Consider the following 17,481-nt stretch of genomic DNA (forward strand, 5'->3'; position numbering starts at 1 on the left):
TCTTTTCAAACTCTTCTAAGGCGAGGCAATCCTTGGGAAGCCCATTAAGAAGGCCCGTTAAGAGCATATGGACAACTAAGCCCTAGTGCCACGTCATCAACATTAAGCAATAACGGTAGGATGCCGACCCTTCAAAAAGCTTTAAAGAATGTTCAAGTGGATAAGGCTTCAGGTTGTGCCTAAGGAGAAGAAGCTTTGTCCAATATTTACGGAGTCGAGGCTTCTCAAGATCAAGAAAGTGTTTTAAGGAATCGAGGATTCGTAAGACCAAGTGTTTAAGGAGTCGAAGCTTCGTAAGGCTCCAAGAAAATTTTAGTAACTAGAGCATGTTTAAAGCCAAATAACAGTTTTGAGAAGAGTTAATTATGGTTAAAGAATGCTAAAAAGGGTCCGAAAAGTCGGTTGTTAATCAAGTTGTAAACTATAAGAAACAAAGGATGATGATTTCCCTTTTTCTTTTTGTTTTTAATCGTGTGAATATTCCTCTCCTAATTATACAAGAGATTCAATAATTTATTAATGCTTTTGAAGGTCTATGTATAGTCCAGAGAGTAAAATACATAACTAGTGGCATTGAGTAGATAGAGGGAGGGATTTGGGGTTGCCAGAAAATTAATTGATCATTTAAAGTAGTTGTTGTAATTTGATTTTCCTTGCCTTGATTAAAAGCCTTTTGCACTCCCATATTGTAATATTAACAAATAACTACTTCAGTATACTAAAGGAACTGGAATTGATGTTGACTTCCATATTAGAAAACCGCCAACAGCAACAACCAACGCAACACTCAAAGCCATCTTTCTAGTCATCTCCATCCTCAACATGCCATCTCTTAAACGAAACGCCGTTTTTCGCATCGGCAAAGTTATGTAGAGAATGCCGCTGGCAAACTTTGCACGGATTTGGTCAGGAGTGCAGTCTTTGGAAACTTTGATCTCTTTGCGGAAACGCCTGATTTTGTAATCTTCAACACTTTGCTCCCCACTAATTGTTAGGATGTGACCGTTGTTCATTTGGACCCTCAAATGCTCTCTTTTGAATCCTATATTTGCACACATATTAATTCTAAATATATATTTCGGTCCTTCAAACAAATACTGCATTTAATTCAATTAAGATGATGATTTTATTTCGAAAGTATACACATGAAAGAAACATAATAATAATAATAATAATAATAAAAATAAAAATGTCAAGAGTAATTAAAAGAAACTTCATCCAGAGTAAGGTATTTTTCATGCCTACTAGAACTACCCTATATATTTTGGAAATTATCATTTATTTTTTAATTCCGTGCTTCAAGTATAAGACACTAATGAAAATAGATTACTAGTCTTTAACACCTCTAAAAGTTGCCCATTTATTTATTTATTTATTTTTGCCTTGCGAGACCAAAAAAGTTATTCTACTCTCATCTATCAATGTTGAGACTTTAAATTTAAAGGATAAATTTTATTTTTACCCCCTAAACTTTAGTAATTATGTCATTATGCCCCTTAAATTTTAAAAATTGATATGCGCGTCCCTTAAACTTTAAAACGTTAGTAAAAATACTCTTTCTGTTACATTCTGTCCATTTAATGCTGACGTGGCATTATTTTATTTTTTTTATTTTTTATTTTTACGGAAAGAAGGAACTTTCATTAAACCAAATCAGCCTGAACAAATGCGGATACAAGTCTAACGTGCTTTTAATGCGGTCATTCTCCAAGAAGAAATATCATCTTCAAAAGAAATTCTTTGTTTTTTTTTTATCAGAAACGAAATGTTTTTGCTTTCCTTTTGTTAAATATGTTTTTCCTTTAATTTTAACAATTAAGATTTTTAAATTAGTTTTTATTATTTAAAGTAATGCCACATTAACATTAAATGGACATAATGTAACAGAAGAGGTGTTTTTGTTAACGTTTTAAAATTTTAGAGGCCTGCATACCAATTTTTGAAGTTCAGGGGACATGATGACATAGTCACTAAAATTTGGGGGCAAAAATAAAATTTATCTAAATTTAAATTGTTGATCAATATTCAAGAAAAATCAATAAATCAAAACTAATATATATATATATATATATATACGTACCCTTACCTTTGAGATGAACCTCAAGAATGTCACGTTCTTGCCCTCTTCGCCACTGGCAAAAGGGTTCAAACTCCTCGTCCATATTAGAGCCCTTGTCGTAAGTTGCCATTAATGGATGCAGGGCGTGGTTCTTCGTTTTTCAAATATCTTTTAGGTTTCCATCATAATATATATATATATATATATATCAATTATATACAGTAAAAGGTTGATGAATAAAGAATTGCTATCTTGGGTCTCTTGTGCACGCAAGAAAAAATGTAATGGACATGCGTTGTATTGGTTTCTTGAGGGTTTCCTCCTCAATTGGAATCATTTTTATTCCTATATGTTTGCGTGACATTCCAAGTTTTGTTTGTTGAAACTTAGAAGCATCATAATGCAATAATCTGAAACACAAAAAAGTCTTCAATTTCAACATTTCATTCTCAGACAAGCCATATACGAGTGCTTTATATATGGGGGGCTCTAGTAAATATCGTTGCAGTATAGAAATGTAGAAAGCTAGAGATACTCTAATCTCTGCCTGTTCTCCACAAATTAACACAATTCGTTCATTTTGGTGGCCAATGCAACAAGAAAATCTCTATAATCCGTGGATGGAATGTTCTCACACAGGCTTAGTGCATCTCTCAGTTGGATTCCATATTTCTTTTTGTAAACTCTTTGAATTTCATCCATATCAACCTCAGCCCTGCTTACCATTACTCGTTCTATGGCCGCTTTATCACCTGTAATCCCCTTAATGCTTCCGTACAATGTCTGCTCATTCAAAATTTCATCGCGTCAATATTCTAATTTGTTTCAACAATTTTATACAAAACTTTGTTGATTTTTTAATCATGACTACAAAATAGAGTGCTTACCTTTGCATAATAGTTGGGTGGTTTGTAAATGCATTTTGCAACCACTCCCAGAGCATTTTCGAATTCTCTAAAATCTCCCCTCTTAAGTGACTGCAAAATAGAAAAGTAAATTATCAGAGCTTGAAAATTCATTTCATGTTATTATTGGTAATAAAATCTAATTAAGAGGATGAGAATGTTTTAGTTTTACGAACCGCGGTATAGTCATGGCCATAGATGCGTTTATAGCTAGAAAATGTCAACTTCAACTGTGGAACACTCCTTTTACTTAGTATTTCTAAGACCACACCTCGTTCAATTGCCCCTGGACTTCCCTCCCCTGTTTCATATAGCCTTTTTGCATCACACTTGGCTATGTGATTACTAACATCTAAATGATGCGCTTTATGTGAAGCAACTAAGGCCACAAGAATCTGTTTGAAAACGTCACTTAGTGATTATACATTTCTCACAAGTTAAAAAATAAAAAAAATAAAAAGGCAATTGAAAGAACTCTCAATGAGCTTACTTTTTGGTATGGATTGGGAGGTTCAATATTGATGATATCTTGGTCTAACTGCCTTTTGAATCTTGCTTGATATTCCTGTTTCATGAGAAGAATGTGACTCGATTTTCGACCAACGAAAATTTCCACAAGAGCCTTGTAGTTGGTATTATCTTGCTGCAGGGCTTCCCGAGCCACAACGGCGTCGCATTCATGCATGTCAAGCATCCAGAGAGGCAAGGCTGCACATAGTTTTGGGGAAACCCCTGCAGCCTCATTTCTGCTAATTCCACTGGTTTCCACATCTTGTAGCCTCTTCACCAAGTCCTCCCCATAGATTGCCTTGTATGTCTCTCTAATTTGCTGCCTTTCAAGTCTTGTACGCATAGCTAAACCAAGGACTAACCGATTTAACTGTCCCCAAGAATCGTGAATCTCTTTGCACTGATGCTCAAACCCGTAGCTCGGAACAGTTAGCATTTTGGTGGAAGTTTGAGATTTGGTTCCAATGCTGCACTGACTTACATAGTGAAGAGTCAATTCCTTGGCGACCAAGGAAGGAATTTTGCTTTTTTATGTTCCATTTTATGTAATCCTAGGGGATCATTCAATGCAAAATGTGCGCTTCAATGTGAAAAGAGAAGGAAGCTTCACAATATTGATAGTGACGTGTAACGGGTATGGCAGCTTTACATTTGCCATGAGAACTTTGTTTTGTAGTTATGACTTCGATGGATTTCCAAGTCGACTATGACTATAAACTGACCTCTTTTTAACAACTTTTTGCACACACTACACCCATTTGCTAACTCCATCAACCTTTTCTTTTCTTTCTTTTTTTTTTTTTTTTTTTTGCACTAACCTTTTTTTCTTTTCGTAACTTCACATTGTAACTTTAGTATTAGAGTATACAATAATGCTTAAGCTATTGGGAGATGGAGGATAAATAATAATATTATATTCTAATACTTCCTTAAGTGCAGTTTAAAAATGGATAAACATGTGAGCAAATTTTAAATTATAAAGCCCAACAGAGGAACTTGAAACATATTAAAGATTAAAGAGGTGATGAAAATTTTAAAAGCGGATAAATAACGCAATCATGTTAGTTTATTACTTTTTCTAAATACTTAACTGTTAGGAGATAGACTATATTAATTTTATATTCTAATAGCTACAAATCCTATTTGTCCAGCAACTTTTTGATAATAGTGTTATCCCATGTGGAGCTTGTTGGACTTTGAGGTGCCCTTAATGGTGCTCAGTCAAAACTCAGCACTCGGATTTTATTTGGAACAAAATTTATGAGATGTAAAAAGGCAAAGTATCTTTTTGGAAATAAATATTATGGAACACTTTTAATATCTTGACGGATTGAATAATTGAGTAACTTATTTTTTGGCAAATAATATAAAAGATATGTTTCCTATTTTGTGCATGCCACTTTTATTTAGATTAGTAAGATACAAACTAGAAAAATAGAAATACGTTGAATCTCTAACAGTTTTATTTCTGTCCGTCTCTCTTAGTCTTTTATATATAGGTTTTTAAGTTGTGAATTATATGCGGTTATTCGAGTATTACTGTGTAACACACATCGTGAGTAATTATGGATATGATGATGAACGTGATCGTAAAAGATTAAGACTTAGAGTATGAAGATCATGTTCATTGAAATATCATGCGACATGTTTCGTAGTAAATCTTATACCGGAATCGAATTGGAGATATGATCCGAAACCACTATAGACACTTCCTCATGTGTATCCGGCAGTAAATTTTCCATCAGTAGTCGTAATAATTAATAGGTGAAATATAATAATCTAATTTTTGCAGTCATCTTACGACGTCGGAAGTCAATTAGAAGAGCATGTTTGGATGTGGGCCAATAATTAAACATTCTCCTTCAAATAACAATTCCAAAATAAATCCAAAGTAGAAAAAGTAAGTAATTGGGCTTAGTCTGATTTCAATTCAACCGACTCATACATGTCAAACTAAATACGATAAGAAACATTTTTGGGTAAAAAACAAAAGTATGAGTTGGAGAGGACCACCGATTACAAGGACAACAACTCAAGAATCCTCTTTCTGCCTCAATGTGGATGAAGTGATTTTTATATTAAGAGTATATTAAAAGAAAATCATATTGATAGGGCTTTATTTTGAACGTATATAGACTGGCCAATATATTTGGCTTAGAGGATTCTCACTTGCAGAAGCAGAAGTGTACATCTTAGGAAGCAACATTCCAATTATTATTATTATTATTATTATTATTATTATTATTATTGTTGTTGTTATTACTCTTATTATTATTATTATTATTATTAGAGAAAATATCCATATAACGCATTTTCATCTATATATTTGAAGTAAATAGAACATTTTACAAATAATAGTCGGAAAAGACTACAATACCGTAACCTTCTTTTACGGTATCAATAGCGGATTTTGTCCTCTGTTGAATATACATCCCTTGGAGGAGAGGAGATTGCGCGGCAGAGGAGAAGAAGATTGCGGCGCAGAAGAAAATTGCTTTGCCGTCGGTGAGAGGAGGTGGTTTCGTCCCACCATGAGGGATGGCTGTTGTCGCGCGTGCGAGAGAGAGGTAGCGGGTTTGGGTGGCTTGTGACGGCGTTTTTTGACGGGATCTAGCGGGGGGACTACTGGGTTTTGACGGGTGATGATGCCTGAGTTGATGCCCGGTGTTGGTGACGGACAAATCGCGGCGGATACGGAGGCGCAAAGTTGGCCGGGTCCGACTTACAGGCGGCGTCGGCAGCGACAAACAATAAAAAAAAGAATTATCTTTCTTTTTCTGTCGGATAATATGCTAAAATGACTTTCTAACAAAGTGAAATTAATAAAATGATATTTTTTTATTTTTTATAAAAAAAAATATTTACTCATTTTTTATAAAATAAAATTATTTTATGAATAAAAATTTTTAAAAAATTATTTTACTAATAAAACATTTTAAAAAATTATTTTTAACTAGCCTCCCGTCGCTGAAAGTCTCGGATATAATTCAAAACTATCGTAATAACAATTTATACATATTTTAAAAATCTTAATTTATTTATAATATTTACATATAATTTAAAATGAGTTGAAATTACTATAGTTCTAACAAGAATATCAGATCAAAAGCACAAGTCATATATTATTCTATATTTACCCTTTTCTTCTATCTTTTTCCTTTCCTTTTTTCGATTTCCTTCTCTCAATCTATTCTCCATCTTTCTCTCTTAACTGTACGCGCCAATCTCTCTCTCTCTCTGTTAACTGTACGCCGATCTCTCTCTCTTTAATTGCACGCCGATCTCCTCTCCCTTTCTCTCATCAGTCGATCACCGGCTCTCGCTGTTGACGGAGAATGAGAACTCTGGTGAATCCTCTCTCTAACTGCACGCCAATCTCCTCTCCCTTTCTATCATCGATCGATCACCGGCTATCGCTGTTGACGGAGAATGAGAATTCCGGTGAATCCTCTCTCTAACTGCACACCGATCTCCTCTCTCTCTCTTGTCGGTCGATCATCGGCGCCTGCAGTCAACGGAGAACGAACACTCCAGTGAACCCTCTGGTTGTTGCTCTTCTCCGGTTGTTTGTGAGCAACTCACAACGTCAATTCTGCACTTTTTCCTTGCTCCTCCGATGATTGTTTCTCGTTGCTCAGAACAACAGGTTTTAGTTTTGTTGTAATTTCATGGTCAAATTTTGGATTATTTCTGTTTTGCAATAGTTTTAGGATTGAACACAACACTTGTAATTTAATTATCTCTGTTATTCTTTATATATGTAAATCATTATAATGCTATTATGATTCTTGTTGTATGGAAAAATATGGCAGACACGTGGCCTTGGTTAACCCCCACCAAGTAAGGAACTCTCAACGTTTGAAAACCCTCGACGCTTGCAAGCTCCTCTTAGTCCCCTGTGAAGGCCCCGGGACGAAGTCCAAGTTAAGACGACGACCCATTGTGGCACCGACCAATCGTGCCGTCGACGCAATAGGATGAAGATCTCTCGACCGTAAGAAATTGCCATCGAAGAAGGCGGTTGGGCTAAGAAGTACTGGCGACGAGGGAAACGTCCTTTAGGGGACATTACGGCTTACGTGCACAAGTGGAGGTGGTCTGCGAGCATTAATTACGAGCTGTCAAACTGCCCCCACAGGGGACAGAAAAGTATTACGGAGAAGCACAGAGCCGTAATAGAATACTAAACAGTTGGATGAACAGTGCAAATTAGTGGGCTACGTCTGGGCCTACCAAAGGAGAGCACTTGAGTGCTTCTAGCTGTGAGAGAAACCTCCCGAGCAATGGAAGCCCCAGTATAAAAGGTGAAAGACCCCCAACGAGGAAGGGGTTCAGAAAAAATACTAGCTAAGAAAAAACATTGTAAATTGTATCTTACCCAAAGACAAAGAAATACAAGATTACAGTGGATGTAGCTCTAGAATTTATAGAGTGAACCACTATAAATTCCCTTATGTCATTAATATCTAGGGGGTTTTTAATAGATACTCGCACACAAATAGTTCACCAATTCCTGACGCATTAAAATATACATACGCGGCCGGTAATCCAAAGGGAAACCAAGAGGTAACCCGGCCGGTTTTTTGTTGGCGAAATTTGACCGTCAACAATTGGCGACTCTACTGGGGACCAAAAGCGTTCGACCCCTAACAACATAGCAACAAGCTGCCGCCCGGCTAGGGAATATCGGGATGGAAGGAGATCTACGCCCGGTTGGACATGAAGTTCCACCTCCAGACGCGCCACAGCCGGATCCGATGCAGATGCAGGCCCAACTGACCACTCTAACCGAGCTGGTACGTGGGCTGATGACCGTCGTAGAACGCTTAGATGGAAGGAACTCCATGCCACCATTAGAAGATGCTCTGATGCCGCAGGGACCCGCCATGGCCGGAGATCCAAACCGCAGTGACTACCCACATGTCCAAGAGGGAACCGGAGATAGTGAGAATCGCTGGGGCCCTCCTAGGCCTCGGCCTTCCCAATCCCCCGGCAACCGTTTGGGGGCCGCCGGGCTCCGAGCTCCCGAGGACCGGGTACTGAGAGGTCCTGAAACCCCCGAGGTACTACCTCAGAATCCAGGTGGAAACCCGCCAGGAGACTCAGGCTCAGTGCAGGCAGGCGGCAAGGCCCGAGGCGGACCCAACGTTCAGAGGGCGGAAGCGTCAAGAGTAGCCGGCTCGGCCATTTTTGACAGAGGAAGCGCGCGCCATCATGGAACGTATGGCCAGCCTGGAGCAAAAACTGACAGGGGACGTGGCGGGCTTAAAAAAAATATAGGTCGTGTGGCTGAGGTGGTAAACGTCGATATCACCCCCAGTCGCACCCATGACCATCCATTTACCGAAGAAGTAATGGCACCCCCTCTCCCTGATAAATATAGGTCACCGTCAATCCCGCCATATGATGGGCGAGGAGATCCCGACGACCATCTGGAGATGTACACCGGGCACATGCTCTTACACGGTTACGCCGAGGAGATCATGTGCCGAGCCTTTCGAAACCATATGACGGATTCTGCGCGGAGATGGTTCCGAACGCTGAGGCCAAGCTCTATCTCGAGCTGGGATGAGTTGAAGGAAGCATTTTCCCTCCAATTCATAGGGGTAAAAAAGTACATCCCCCCAAAGCAGAATCTGACGACGATATATCAAAAGCCAGACGAGTTATTGAGGGAATGGCTCGCAAGGAATGGGGAGGCTGTCGCCGCCACAATGGACATAACAGACAGAGAAGCTTTGATGAGGGCCTTATCTAGCATGAAGAAAATAACCCCGTTCAAAAGAGAGCTAAACCGAAAACCTCCAACCAACTACAGAGAATTTCTGGAGCGAGCGCAGGGGTACATCAACGCCGAAGAGGCAGACGCGAACGACCCTGAGCACCGAACCAACAAGAACAAAGGAACCGAACAGGGGTCAGCGCCTACGAAGCGGGAAGAAGCGTCGAGGCGGAGAAAATGGAGACAAGCAGCCCGCCGCAACGACGAGCGCTCTGGAAGCCAAAAAGCCGAGGCAGGAGGACACCCGAAGACCTCGGCTGTTCCAAAAGTACGATTCCTACCATGAGTTAACGGTGGGAGTCGAGAAGGTTTTCAACCAAGTCGGTCGCGGGAACTTGCTACGCCGACCGGAAGCAATGAAGTCAGACCCCAGCCGAAGGAACCAGAAGAAATTCTGTAGGTTCCATGGCGATGTCGGCCACCACACCAATGATTGTGCCGACCTCAAAGACGAGATTGAAAGATTGATCCGTGAGGGAAGGTTGCAGGAATTCAGGGCCGAACGAAGGCCCCGAAATGACGGCCATGGTGGGCAGAATGATGGTCGACGCCGAGAGGAGAACCAGCGCCCAGAGGACTGTGAACCCGTCGGCGTCATAAGGACTGTCCTCGGCGGTCCCTACATAGGAGGAGACTCGAGGAGGGCTCAAAAGGATTACGCCCACGAGGCCAGGGGGTTTATCAGGAGCGATTCTAGAGCGTCTCCGCCGCCAAAATTCCAAGGTACAGCCACACTGATGTGGCTTTCAACGAGGATGACGCTTGTGGGGTTCATTTTCCCCACAACGATGCCTTGGTGGTGGAAGCCATGATAGGAAACCACACCGTGTGCAGAATCCTGGTGGACAATGTGAGCTCGGTGGACCTCCTATACTCTGATTGCTTGGAAAAAATGGGGATCCGGAAGGAACAATTGGAGAAAACCTCCAGGCCGCTATACGGCTTCACAGGCGACTTCGTCATCCCTCAAGGGACCATCCGCCTACCCATAACCGCCGGTGAAACGCCTCGACAGGCAACCACAATGGCCAATTTCCTGGTCATAAAAGGAAGCTCCCAGTACAACGCGGTAATCGGGAGGCCAACCCTCCAAGCATTACGAGCAATAACCTCCATTTACCACCAAAAGATCAAGTTCCCCACCCCGAATGGCGTGGGGGAAATGAAAAGCAACCAGTATGAAGCCAGGGTTGCGTACTCTGACGCCCTGCGCGGATATGACCAACCGGGGAGACAGGAGACAAGGATGGTTCACCAAGGCCTCGTCGAGGACATAGATCCCCGGATCCAGGAGGAAGTCACGTGGTCTCAACCTGTGGAGCAGTTGGTGAAAGTCCGAGTTGGCGAAGGCGAGTCCACTAAAGTGCTAAAAGTAGGCTTGGGCTTAGCCCCATCACTTAAAGATGAGATCGAAGACTTCCTCAGGAGGAACCTAGATGTCTTCGCCTGGAATCATTCCGACATGGAAGGAATCGACTCCGAAATAATATGTCACTCCCTGAACGCCGACCCCTCATATCCACCCAAAAGACAAAAGCGTCGGCCGATGAATCCCGAGAGGTATGAGGCGCTGAGAGAAGAGGTCGACAAACTGATTACTAATGGGTTCATCAGGGAGTCCCATTATCCTCGTTGGGTATCAAACCCCGTTCTAGTGACCAAGCCCAACGGAGATTGGAGAACATGCATCGACTTCAGTGATCTCAATAAAGCCTGCCCAAAGGATGGCTTTCCACTCCCTCGCATAGACTAGATGGTCGACGCCACGGCGGGGCATGAAATGCTGAGCTTTATGGACGCTTACTCCGGATACAACCAAATCCCTATGCATCCAGCCGACGAGGAGCACACATCCTTCATAACCGACAGGGGCCTCTACTATTATAAAATGATGCCTTTCGGCCTGAAAAATACAGGGGCTACCTACCAGAGGCTTGTAAATAAAATGTTTGCCCAACAACTCGGCAAGACAATGGAGGTTTATGTTGACGATATGCTAGTAAAAAGCATTAAGGCTAGCCGTCACATCGACCATCTGGGGGAAATGTTTGGTGTACTAAGAAAATACCGCATGAAACTCAATCCCCAAAAGTGCGCCTTTGGAGTTGGGTCGGGGAAATTCCTCGATTTTATGGTCAGCAACCGAGGGATTGAAGCTAATCCCGAGAAGATCAAGGCCCTACAAGATATGAGGTCCCCAACGAAGCCGAAAGAGGTGCAGAGATTGACAGGATGTGTCGCCGCCTTAAATAGGTTCATATCAAAAGCAACTGACAAATGCATCCCTTTCTTCGACGCTTTAAAGGGAAACAAGCACTTTGAATGGACACCCCAATGTGAAGAGGCCTTCCAGAAGTTGAAGGAACATTTGGGCAAGCCCCCAATACTATCAAAACCAAACGTCGACGAAGAGCTCAGCCTATACCTCTAGTATCCCAACACGCCATAAGTTCCGTGTTAGTGAGAGAAGAAGAGAGGGTGCAGCTGCCAATCTACTACGTGAGCAAAAGGCTTCTCTACGCGAAGTCAAGATACAACGAGATGGAACGTCTTGCCCTCGCCCTGATGGTAGCTTCAAGGAAGCTTCGGCACTATTTCCAGTCTCACACAATACGGGTTCTCACAAACCACCCGTTGAGGCAGGCTCTGCAAAAGCCCGAAACTTCCGGTCGACTCCACAAATGGTCAGTAGAATTAAGCCAGTTCGACATAAAGTACGTGCCGAGGACTGCGATCAAGGGCCAAGCGCTCGCCGATTTCTTAGCTGAGTTCTCCCATAGGCCAACTCCCGCCGTACCTAGAGAAGTCGACATTATAGACTGGAAACTCTACATGGATGGGGCGTCGAGTGAAAATGGGTCAGGAGCCGGCATCCTGTTAATCAGCCCCGAAGGCCACAAAATTACCTCGGTGGTCCGATTTAAATTCAAGGCATCAAACAACGAAGCGGAATACGAAGCACTAATTGCCGGACTGCGGCTAGCCAGCCACCTGAAGGTTGAAAGACTCAGCGTCTTCAGCGATTCTCAATTGGTTGTCACACATGTGAAGGAAGAGTACCAAGCGCGCGGCGAGAGGATGGGAGCGTACTTAAGAAAGGTAAAGGAAGAACTCGTTAAGTTTAAAAGTTACGAGATACTCCAGATACCATGAACCGAGAATGCAAGCGCCGACGCTCTGGCAAAGATAGCATGTTCTAGAGAATCTGACACATTAGAGGTCGTCCCCATCGAGGAATTGGAGCGACCAACTATAGAAGAAAAGGTGGAGACGTTAATTGTCCGAGTAAATGAAAGTTGGATGACCCCCCTTATCCGATACCTAATGGACGCGCAGCTGCCAAACGGAAAGGATGAAGCCAGACGGGTCAGGTATAGAGCCGCTAGATACTTATTGTATGACGGCTTGGTCTACCGATGAGGCTGCTCAACCCCTTTACAACGGTGCTTGGATGAAACCGAGACACAAAAGGTCCTCCACGAAATCCATGAAGGGATCTGCGGTAACCACTCTGGGGGCAGTCTTTGGCTCTAAAAGTATTGCGACAAGGGTACTACTGGCCCACGCTAAAAAGGACACTTTTCAGTACGCCCGACGTTGCGATAAGTGTCAAAGATATGCCACGATTCCTAGAGCGCCCCCGGAACATTTAACGTCCATTCTCAGTCTTTGGCCCTTCGCCAAATGGGGGGTTGACTTGATCGGGCCATTACATCTTGCACCCGGAGGATTTAAGTTTGCAATCGTTACGGTAGACTACTACACAAAATAGGCAGAGGCAAAGGCCCTAACTACAACCACGGAAGCAGCCTGCACCAAATTTATGTGGGATCACGTCGTATGCAGGTTCGGGGTTCCCCACTCAATCGTATCCGACAACGGAAGGCAGTTCGACAACGCCTCAACGCGCAGGTTCTGTAATAACCTGGGCATCCGGAAAGATTTTTCGGCACCGATCCATCCACAATCCAATGGACAAGTCGAGGCGGTCAATAAGATATTAAAGTATACCCTCAAGAAAAAACTCGACGATCTGAAAGGGAAATGGGCCGAGGAACTTCCCAAGGTCTTATGGGCATACAGAACGACGAGTCGAACTACTACGGGTGAGACACCCTTCTCCATGGCATATGGCGTCGGAGCAGTACTCCCCATAGAAATCGAAACGTCGACTCTAAGAACCATCGTCCATAACGATGATGACAACACGGAAGGTATGAACGGAGAGCTCGACTTGTTGGAGGAAAAAAGGCTCGACTCCCAACTACGCCTCGCCGCTTATCAGCAAAGAACAGCGTGATATTATAACAAGAAAGTTCGACAGAGGAGGTTCATCCCAGGGGACCTAGTACTAAAAAGGGTAACGCAAAGCATAAAACCCAAGAATACCGGTCCACTGGGCCCAACTTGGGAAGGGCCCTACCGCATAAGGAAAGTGCTGCGTCCCGGAACCTATGTTTTGGAAAGCCTCGACGGCAAGAAGATCCAACACCCGTGGAATGTAGAACAACTGAAGCTGTACTAGCAATAATGTATGAAGTTCTCGCATATCCCAATTGTACATTCTTTATAAAGTGAATGAATTGATATGTTTGCAGAAGGAAAAGAATTCACCCCTTAATAACATGTCTGCTTAAAAACTGAGGTTATATTAAACAGACATGGGGGGACAGGGATCCGCGGGTTAAACAAAAAAACAAAAAGACAAAGAACTTAGCGAAATTCCAAGGAATTTCCTAAGACGACGACCCCAAGGGGCACAATCGACGTCAGATCCTCCAAGGAGGAAAGACAAAGAACTTAGCGAAATTTCAAGGAATTTCCTAAGACGACGACCACAAGGGGCACAATCGATGTTAGATCCTCCAAGGAGGAAAGACAAAGAACTTAGCAAAATTCCAAGGAATTTCCTAAAACGACGACCCCAAGGGGCACAATCGATGTCAGATCCTCCAAGGAGGAAAGACAAAGAACTTAGCGAAATTCCAAGGAATTTCCTAAGATGACGACCCCAAAGGGCACAATCGACGTCAGATCCTCCAAGGAGGAAAGAAAAAGGACTTAGCGAAATTCTAAGGAATTTCCTAAGACAACGACCCTAAGGGGCATGTTCGACGCCAGATCTCCCAAAAAAGAAAGGCAAAAACTTAATAAAGAAAGCAGCAAGTACGAATCAAGGTATAAATTAAAACTATGGTCATTTGAATATATATATATATATAAGAAGCAGATAAAGTAAAAGATGTCCGGATCAACAAGATTCTTTATTTACAAAACAAACAGAGGCAGGTAAAAATCCTTCAGGCCTCACCAGCAGCTCCCGAGTCTTCGCCGTCGCCAGGCGGAGAAGCATTGTCGTCACCCGCAGGAGGGGGGGAGTTATAAAGAAAGCTCAAATCCCACTCAGGACGCTCCTTCTTGATCAGGTCGACAATTTGTTGACCCGCAGATTGGAAGTCTCTGGTGCGGATATCAATAAGCTCTTGGGAGGCCTTAAATTCCTTGATAACCTCGACACGCCTGGCGTCGAAAGCAAATGCAGCTTCCACCTCAGCTTCCCTCTTCCCCTCAAGAAAACGCCTCTCCGCCTCCCTAGCTGCCTCGGACAATTTTTGGTCAGATAAGTCCGCCCGTTCCTTGAGACTCGTGATCTCATTTTTTAACTTTACAAGCTTTTCTTCCAGACTCGCCAGCTTGGCCAAGGCCACGTCCCTTTTCTCGTTGGCATCATCTAGCTTTTGCTTTGCGTCGGAAACAAGGGACTGAAGTTTGGCCTCCAACTCATCCATCTCATTTTTTCGCTCCTCAACCTTGACAAGGTCGAGGAGGTTGAGAATGGAAAGAACCAGGCTCTGAAAAAGTCGAAGTAAAAAAAAAAAGGGGGGGGGGGGGGGGGGGGGCTACGTGAATTTGGAAGGAAATCTGCTTTCGCTGACGGTCGACCAAAGAGGATTGGGCACCAACGACCCAATGAGGCTCAAGGAAGGACTCATTGAGAGCCTGAAAGACAACGGAGAAACGAGGGGGAAGTTTCAGCATCACCCAAATCTCGGCGTCAGATATGTCCGAGACTTGGAACTTGGGGTCCATGATTTTGGCCCCTGGAATAAGCACGCGCTCTCTCGGCGCCGAGGGAATTTTGACATCGGGGATGGGAACCGTCGGCGTCCACGTTTCTACCACCGGTGCTTTGTCCCTGCGTCTTTTTTTCCTCACAAGTTCCTCCTCCGACCCCGAAGGGCCCTTCTTAGTCTTTCTGCTCTTTGGGACACGGGAAGAAGAGGAAGCTTTCTCTTTTCCTTTCGACTGGGGCGCATGGCTCGGTGGGGGCTGTTGTTCTGACGGCGGTTACTGGCTCGGCCCAGATTGCTGGCTGCCAGGAAGTTGGATCCTCAAGGACGCCATTTCTGCAGGAGAACGACGAGGTCAAAATACAGGCAGCATTGGAAGAAGCCAAGTCACAGTGAAGAAGGTCGTCGAAAGTAAATAATACCTTCGTCGTTTAGATGGAAGTACTGACGGACGGCGTCTAAATCAGCGGGGTCTGGGAGATCGGGGATCAGACCAGCTTCGTGAAGGTTTTTCTGGGTCAAGAGCGTATCAATATGACGAACCTCTGACGGAAAAGAGAAAGCCTTTTCGATCCTCGCCAAGTTGTTCCCAGAGAACTTCGGCCGGTCCTGACTTACTAGAATACGAACGGAATGTCAGTAGAAAAAATGGGAGAAATCAAAGTCAGATAACCAAAAGCCAAGGCAACTTACCCATATTCCCAAACGCCGCCTACACCTGTCTTCAACGGGGCAGGCGGTCGTTGGGGTGAAAGTTGAAGGACCCCCGAATCATGAAGAACATGGGCTTCCACCCATGTGACGACGAGGGGGTGCCCAGTATGAGCTTCCCGAGTCTGGGCTGGGCCCTCCCGTGACCACTCAAAAAATACCACCCCTCGCACTTAGCGACGTGGCATAATTTATACATAAATCGAAACTCGTCAACAGGGAGGTCCATATCGAATTGCTGATGCCATAAAATCTAGGCACCAGCAAAGCAGTACCAAAAGTTTGGCGCCAGCTGAGCAAGAGAAATGCCGTAAAAATGACAATACTCCTTCACAAAGGGATGGACAGGAAGGGTCATCCCCGCGGTGACAGCTCTAGTGTAGACCGAAAGATATCTGGTCGGCAGCATACTAGTTCTGAAGTGCACGTCCGGAAGAAGGTATTCAAACCACCTCCCGTCAATGCACCCTTCCTTCACAGCCCGGATGATGTCTTTGTTCCGGACCCTTGACGCCACAACGTCGGCTGTGAAGAAAGGCCTATCTGGTTCGCCGCTGGTGGCAGCCAGAGGGGCATCTACCGCCGAAGCGGCCACCCCGCTTACATTGCCCCCCGTGAAGGGAATTCGTTCCACAGCTTCGTCCAAAACTCGCTCGAAGCTATCGAACTCACTACCAAAGCTGTTGACTGGGGCGTATCTGGCTTCAAATCCGGCCTCGACGTCTTCTACGTCTCTCAGCATGGAATCGATGCTGGAAGACGATGAAGAGCAGGAAAGCTCCACCACAGGGGGGTCTGGGCGGACGACTGGAGAATCCTCTCGACTGGGGGAACTTTGGGCCATTATTCTGGTGATTAAACAGACAAAGAGCTAAGTTAAAACCCTAACATCGAGAGGATGAAAGAATGGCTACTCTAAAGCTACGACAACTCAAAACACCACGACATGACGCCGACCATTCATGCGAGAATGGTAACGGCAAGTGCTCATAGGAATCCAGGCCCAGAACCCAGAAGCCAGAAGCACATAGACAGCAAAGGGACGACATCCAAACGCGAAAAAATGAAACAAAGTAAGTTTCCCTAGTTTCTACGTCCCGCACATTCTTTAGACATATACACAGGGTTCAAAACAGAGAGGTAGAAGGAGCCTATGTATATAAGCAGCAGACAGGGGGTGAGAAAGCTTACCGGAGAAGAAGAAGCAGTCACACGGTACGCCTAAGGGCAGAAAGTACGGTCTGAAAGTCCAGAAGGAAGAACGGTCGCACGGTACACCTAAAGGCAGAAAGCACGGTCGTGAGATTGGAGAGTAAGGAGTCCGTCGGAGAAGGCGGCGGTCCAACAGATGCGAAGGAAAAACTTGGAGTTTCAAAAAAATGGCTCTCAAGCTCGTAGAAGGTATTTAAAAGGGACGGGCATTTTCGACCCCGACCGTCAGAT

The 17,481-nt window shown here is 43.8% G+C and overlaps 3 protein-coding genes across 4 annotated transcripts; 1 reads left to right on the forward strand and 2 right to left on the reverse strand.

Annotated features, from left to right (window-relative positions):
• Positions 1-596: 596 nt before the first annotated feature.
• On the reverse strand, positions 597-2,213 carry LOC21397847 (inactive protein RESTRICTED TEV MOVEMENT 2). 2 transcript variants are annotated; one of them, XM_010089718.2, is made up of 2 exons: positions 2,087-2,213; positions 597-1,042 (listed from the first exon to the last, which is right to left on the reverse strand). In XM_010089718.2, exons 1-2 carry the CDS (start codon positions 2,187-2,189, stop codon positions 711-713), a joined length of 435 nt encoding a protein of 144 aa, XP_010088020.2. In that variant the 5' UTR covers positions 2,190-2,213; the 3' UTR covers positions 597-710. The 2 variants fall into 2 exon arrangements, with proteins under 2 accessions (XP_010088020.2, XP_024024798.1); XM_024169030.1 differs by having other exon boundaries at positions 2,081-2,213.
• A 322-nt stretch (positions 2,214-2,535) lies between these two features.
• Positions 2,536-3,910, reverse strand: LOC21397848 (annexin D8). Its single transcript, XM_010089719.2, has 4 exons — positions 3,455-3,910; positions 3,141-3,359; positions 2,947-3,036; positions 2,536-2,842 (listed from the first exon to the last, which is right to left on the reverse strand). Exons 1-4 carry the CDS (start codon positions 3,908-3,910, stop codon positions 2,621-2,623), a joined length of 987 nt encoding a protein of 328 aa, XP_010088021.1. The 3' UTR covers positions 2,536-2,620.
• Positions 3,911-10,064: 6,154 nt separating this feature from the next.
• LOC112092519 lies at positions 10,065-11,009 on the forward strand. Its single transcript, XM_024168948.1, has one exon. The coding sequence runs from the start codon at positions 10,065-10,067 to the stop codon at positions 11,007-11,009; it is 945 nt and encodes a 314-aa protein (XP_024024716.1).
• Positions 11,010-17,481: the final 6,472 nt, after the last annotated feature.

This window comes from Morus notabilis, unplaced genomic scaffold (genome assembly GCF_000414095.1).
Source record: "Morus notabilis unplaced genomic scaffold, ASM41409v2 Scaffold489, whole genome shotgun sequence".
Taxonomy (NCBI): domain Eukaryota; kingdom Viridiplantae; phylum Streptophyta; class Magnoliopsida; order Rosales; family Moraceae; genus Morus; species Morus notabilis.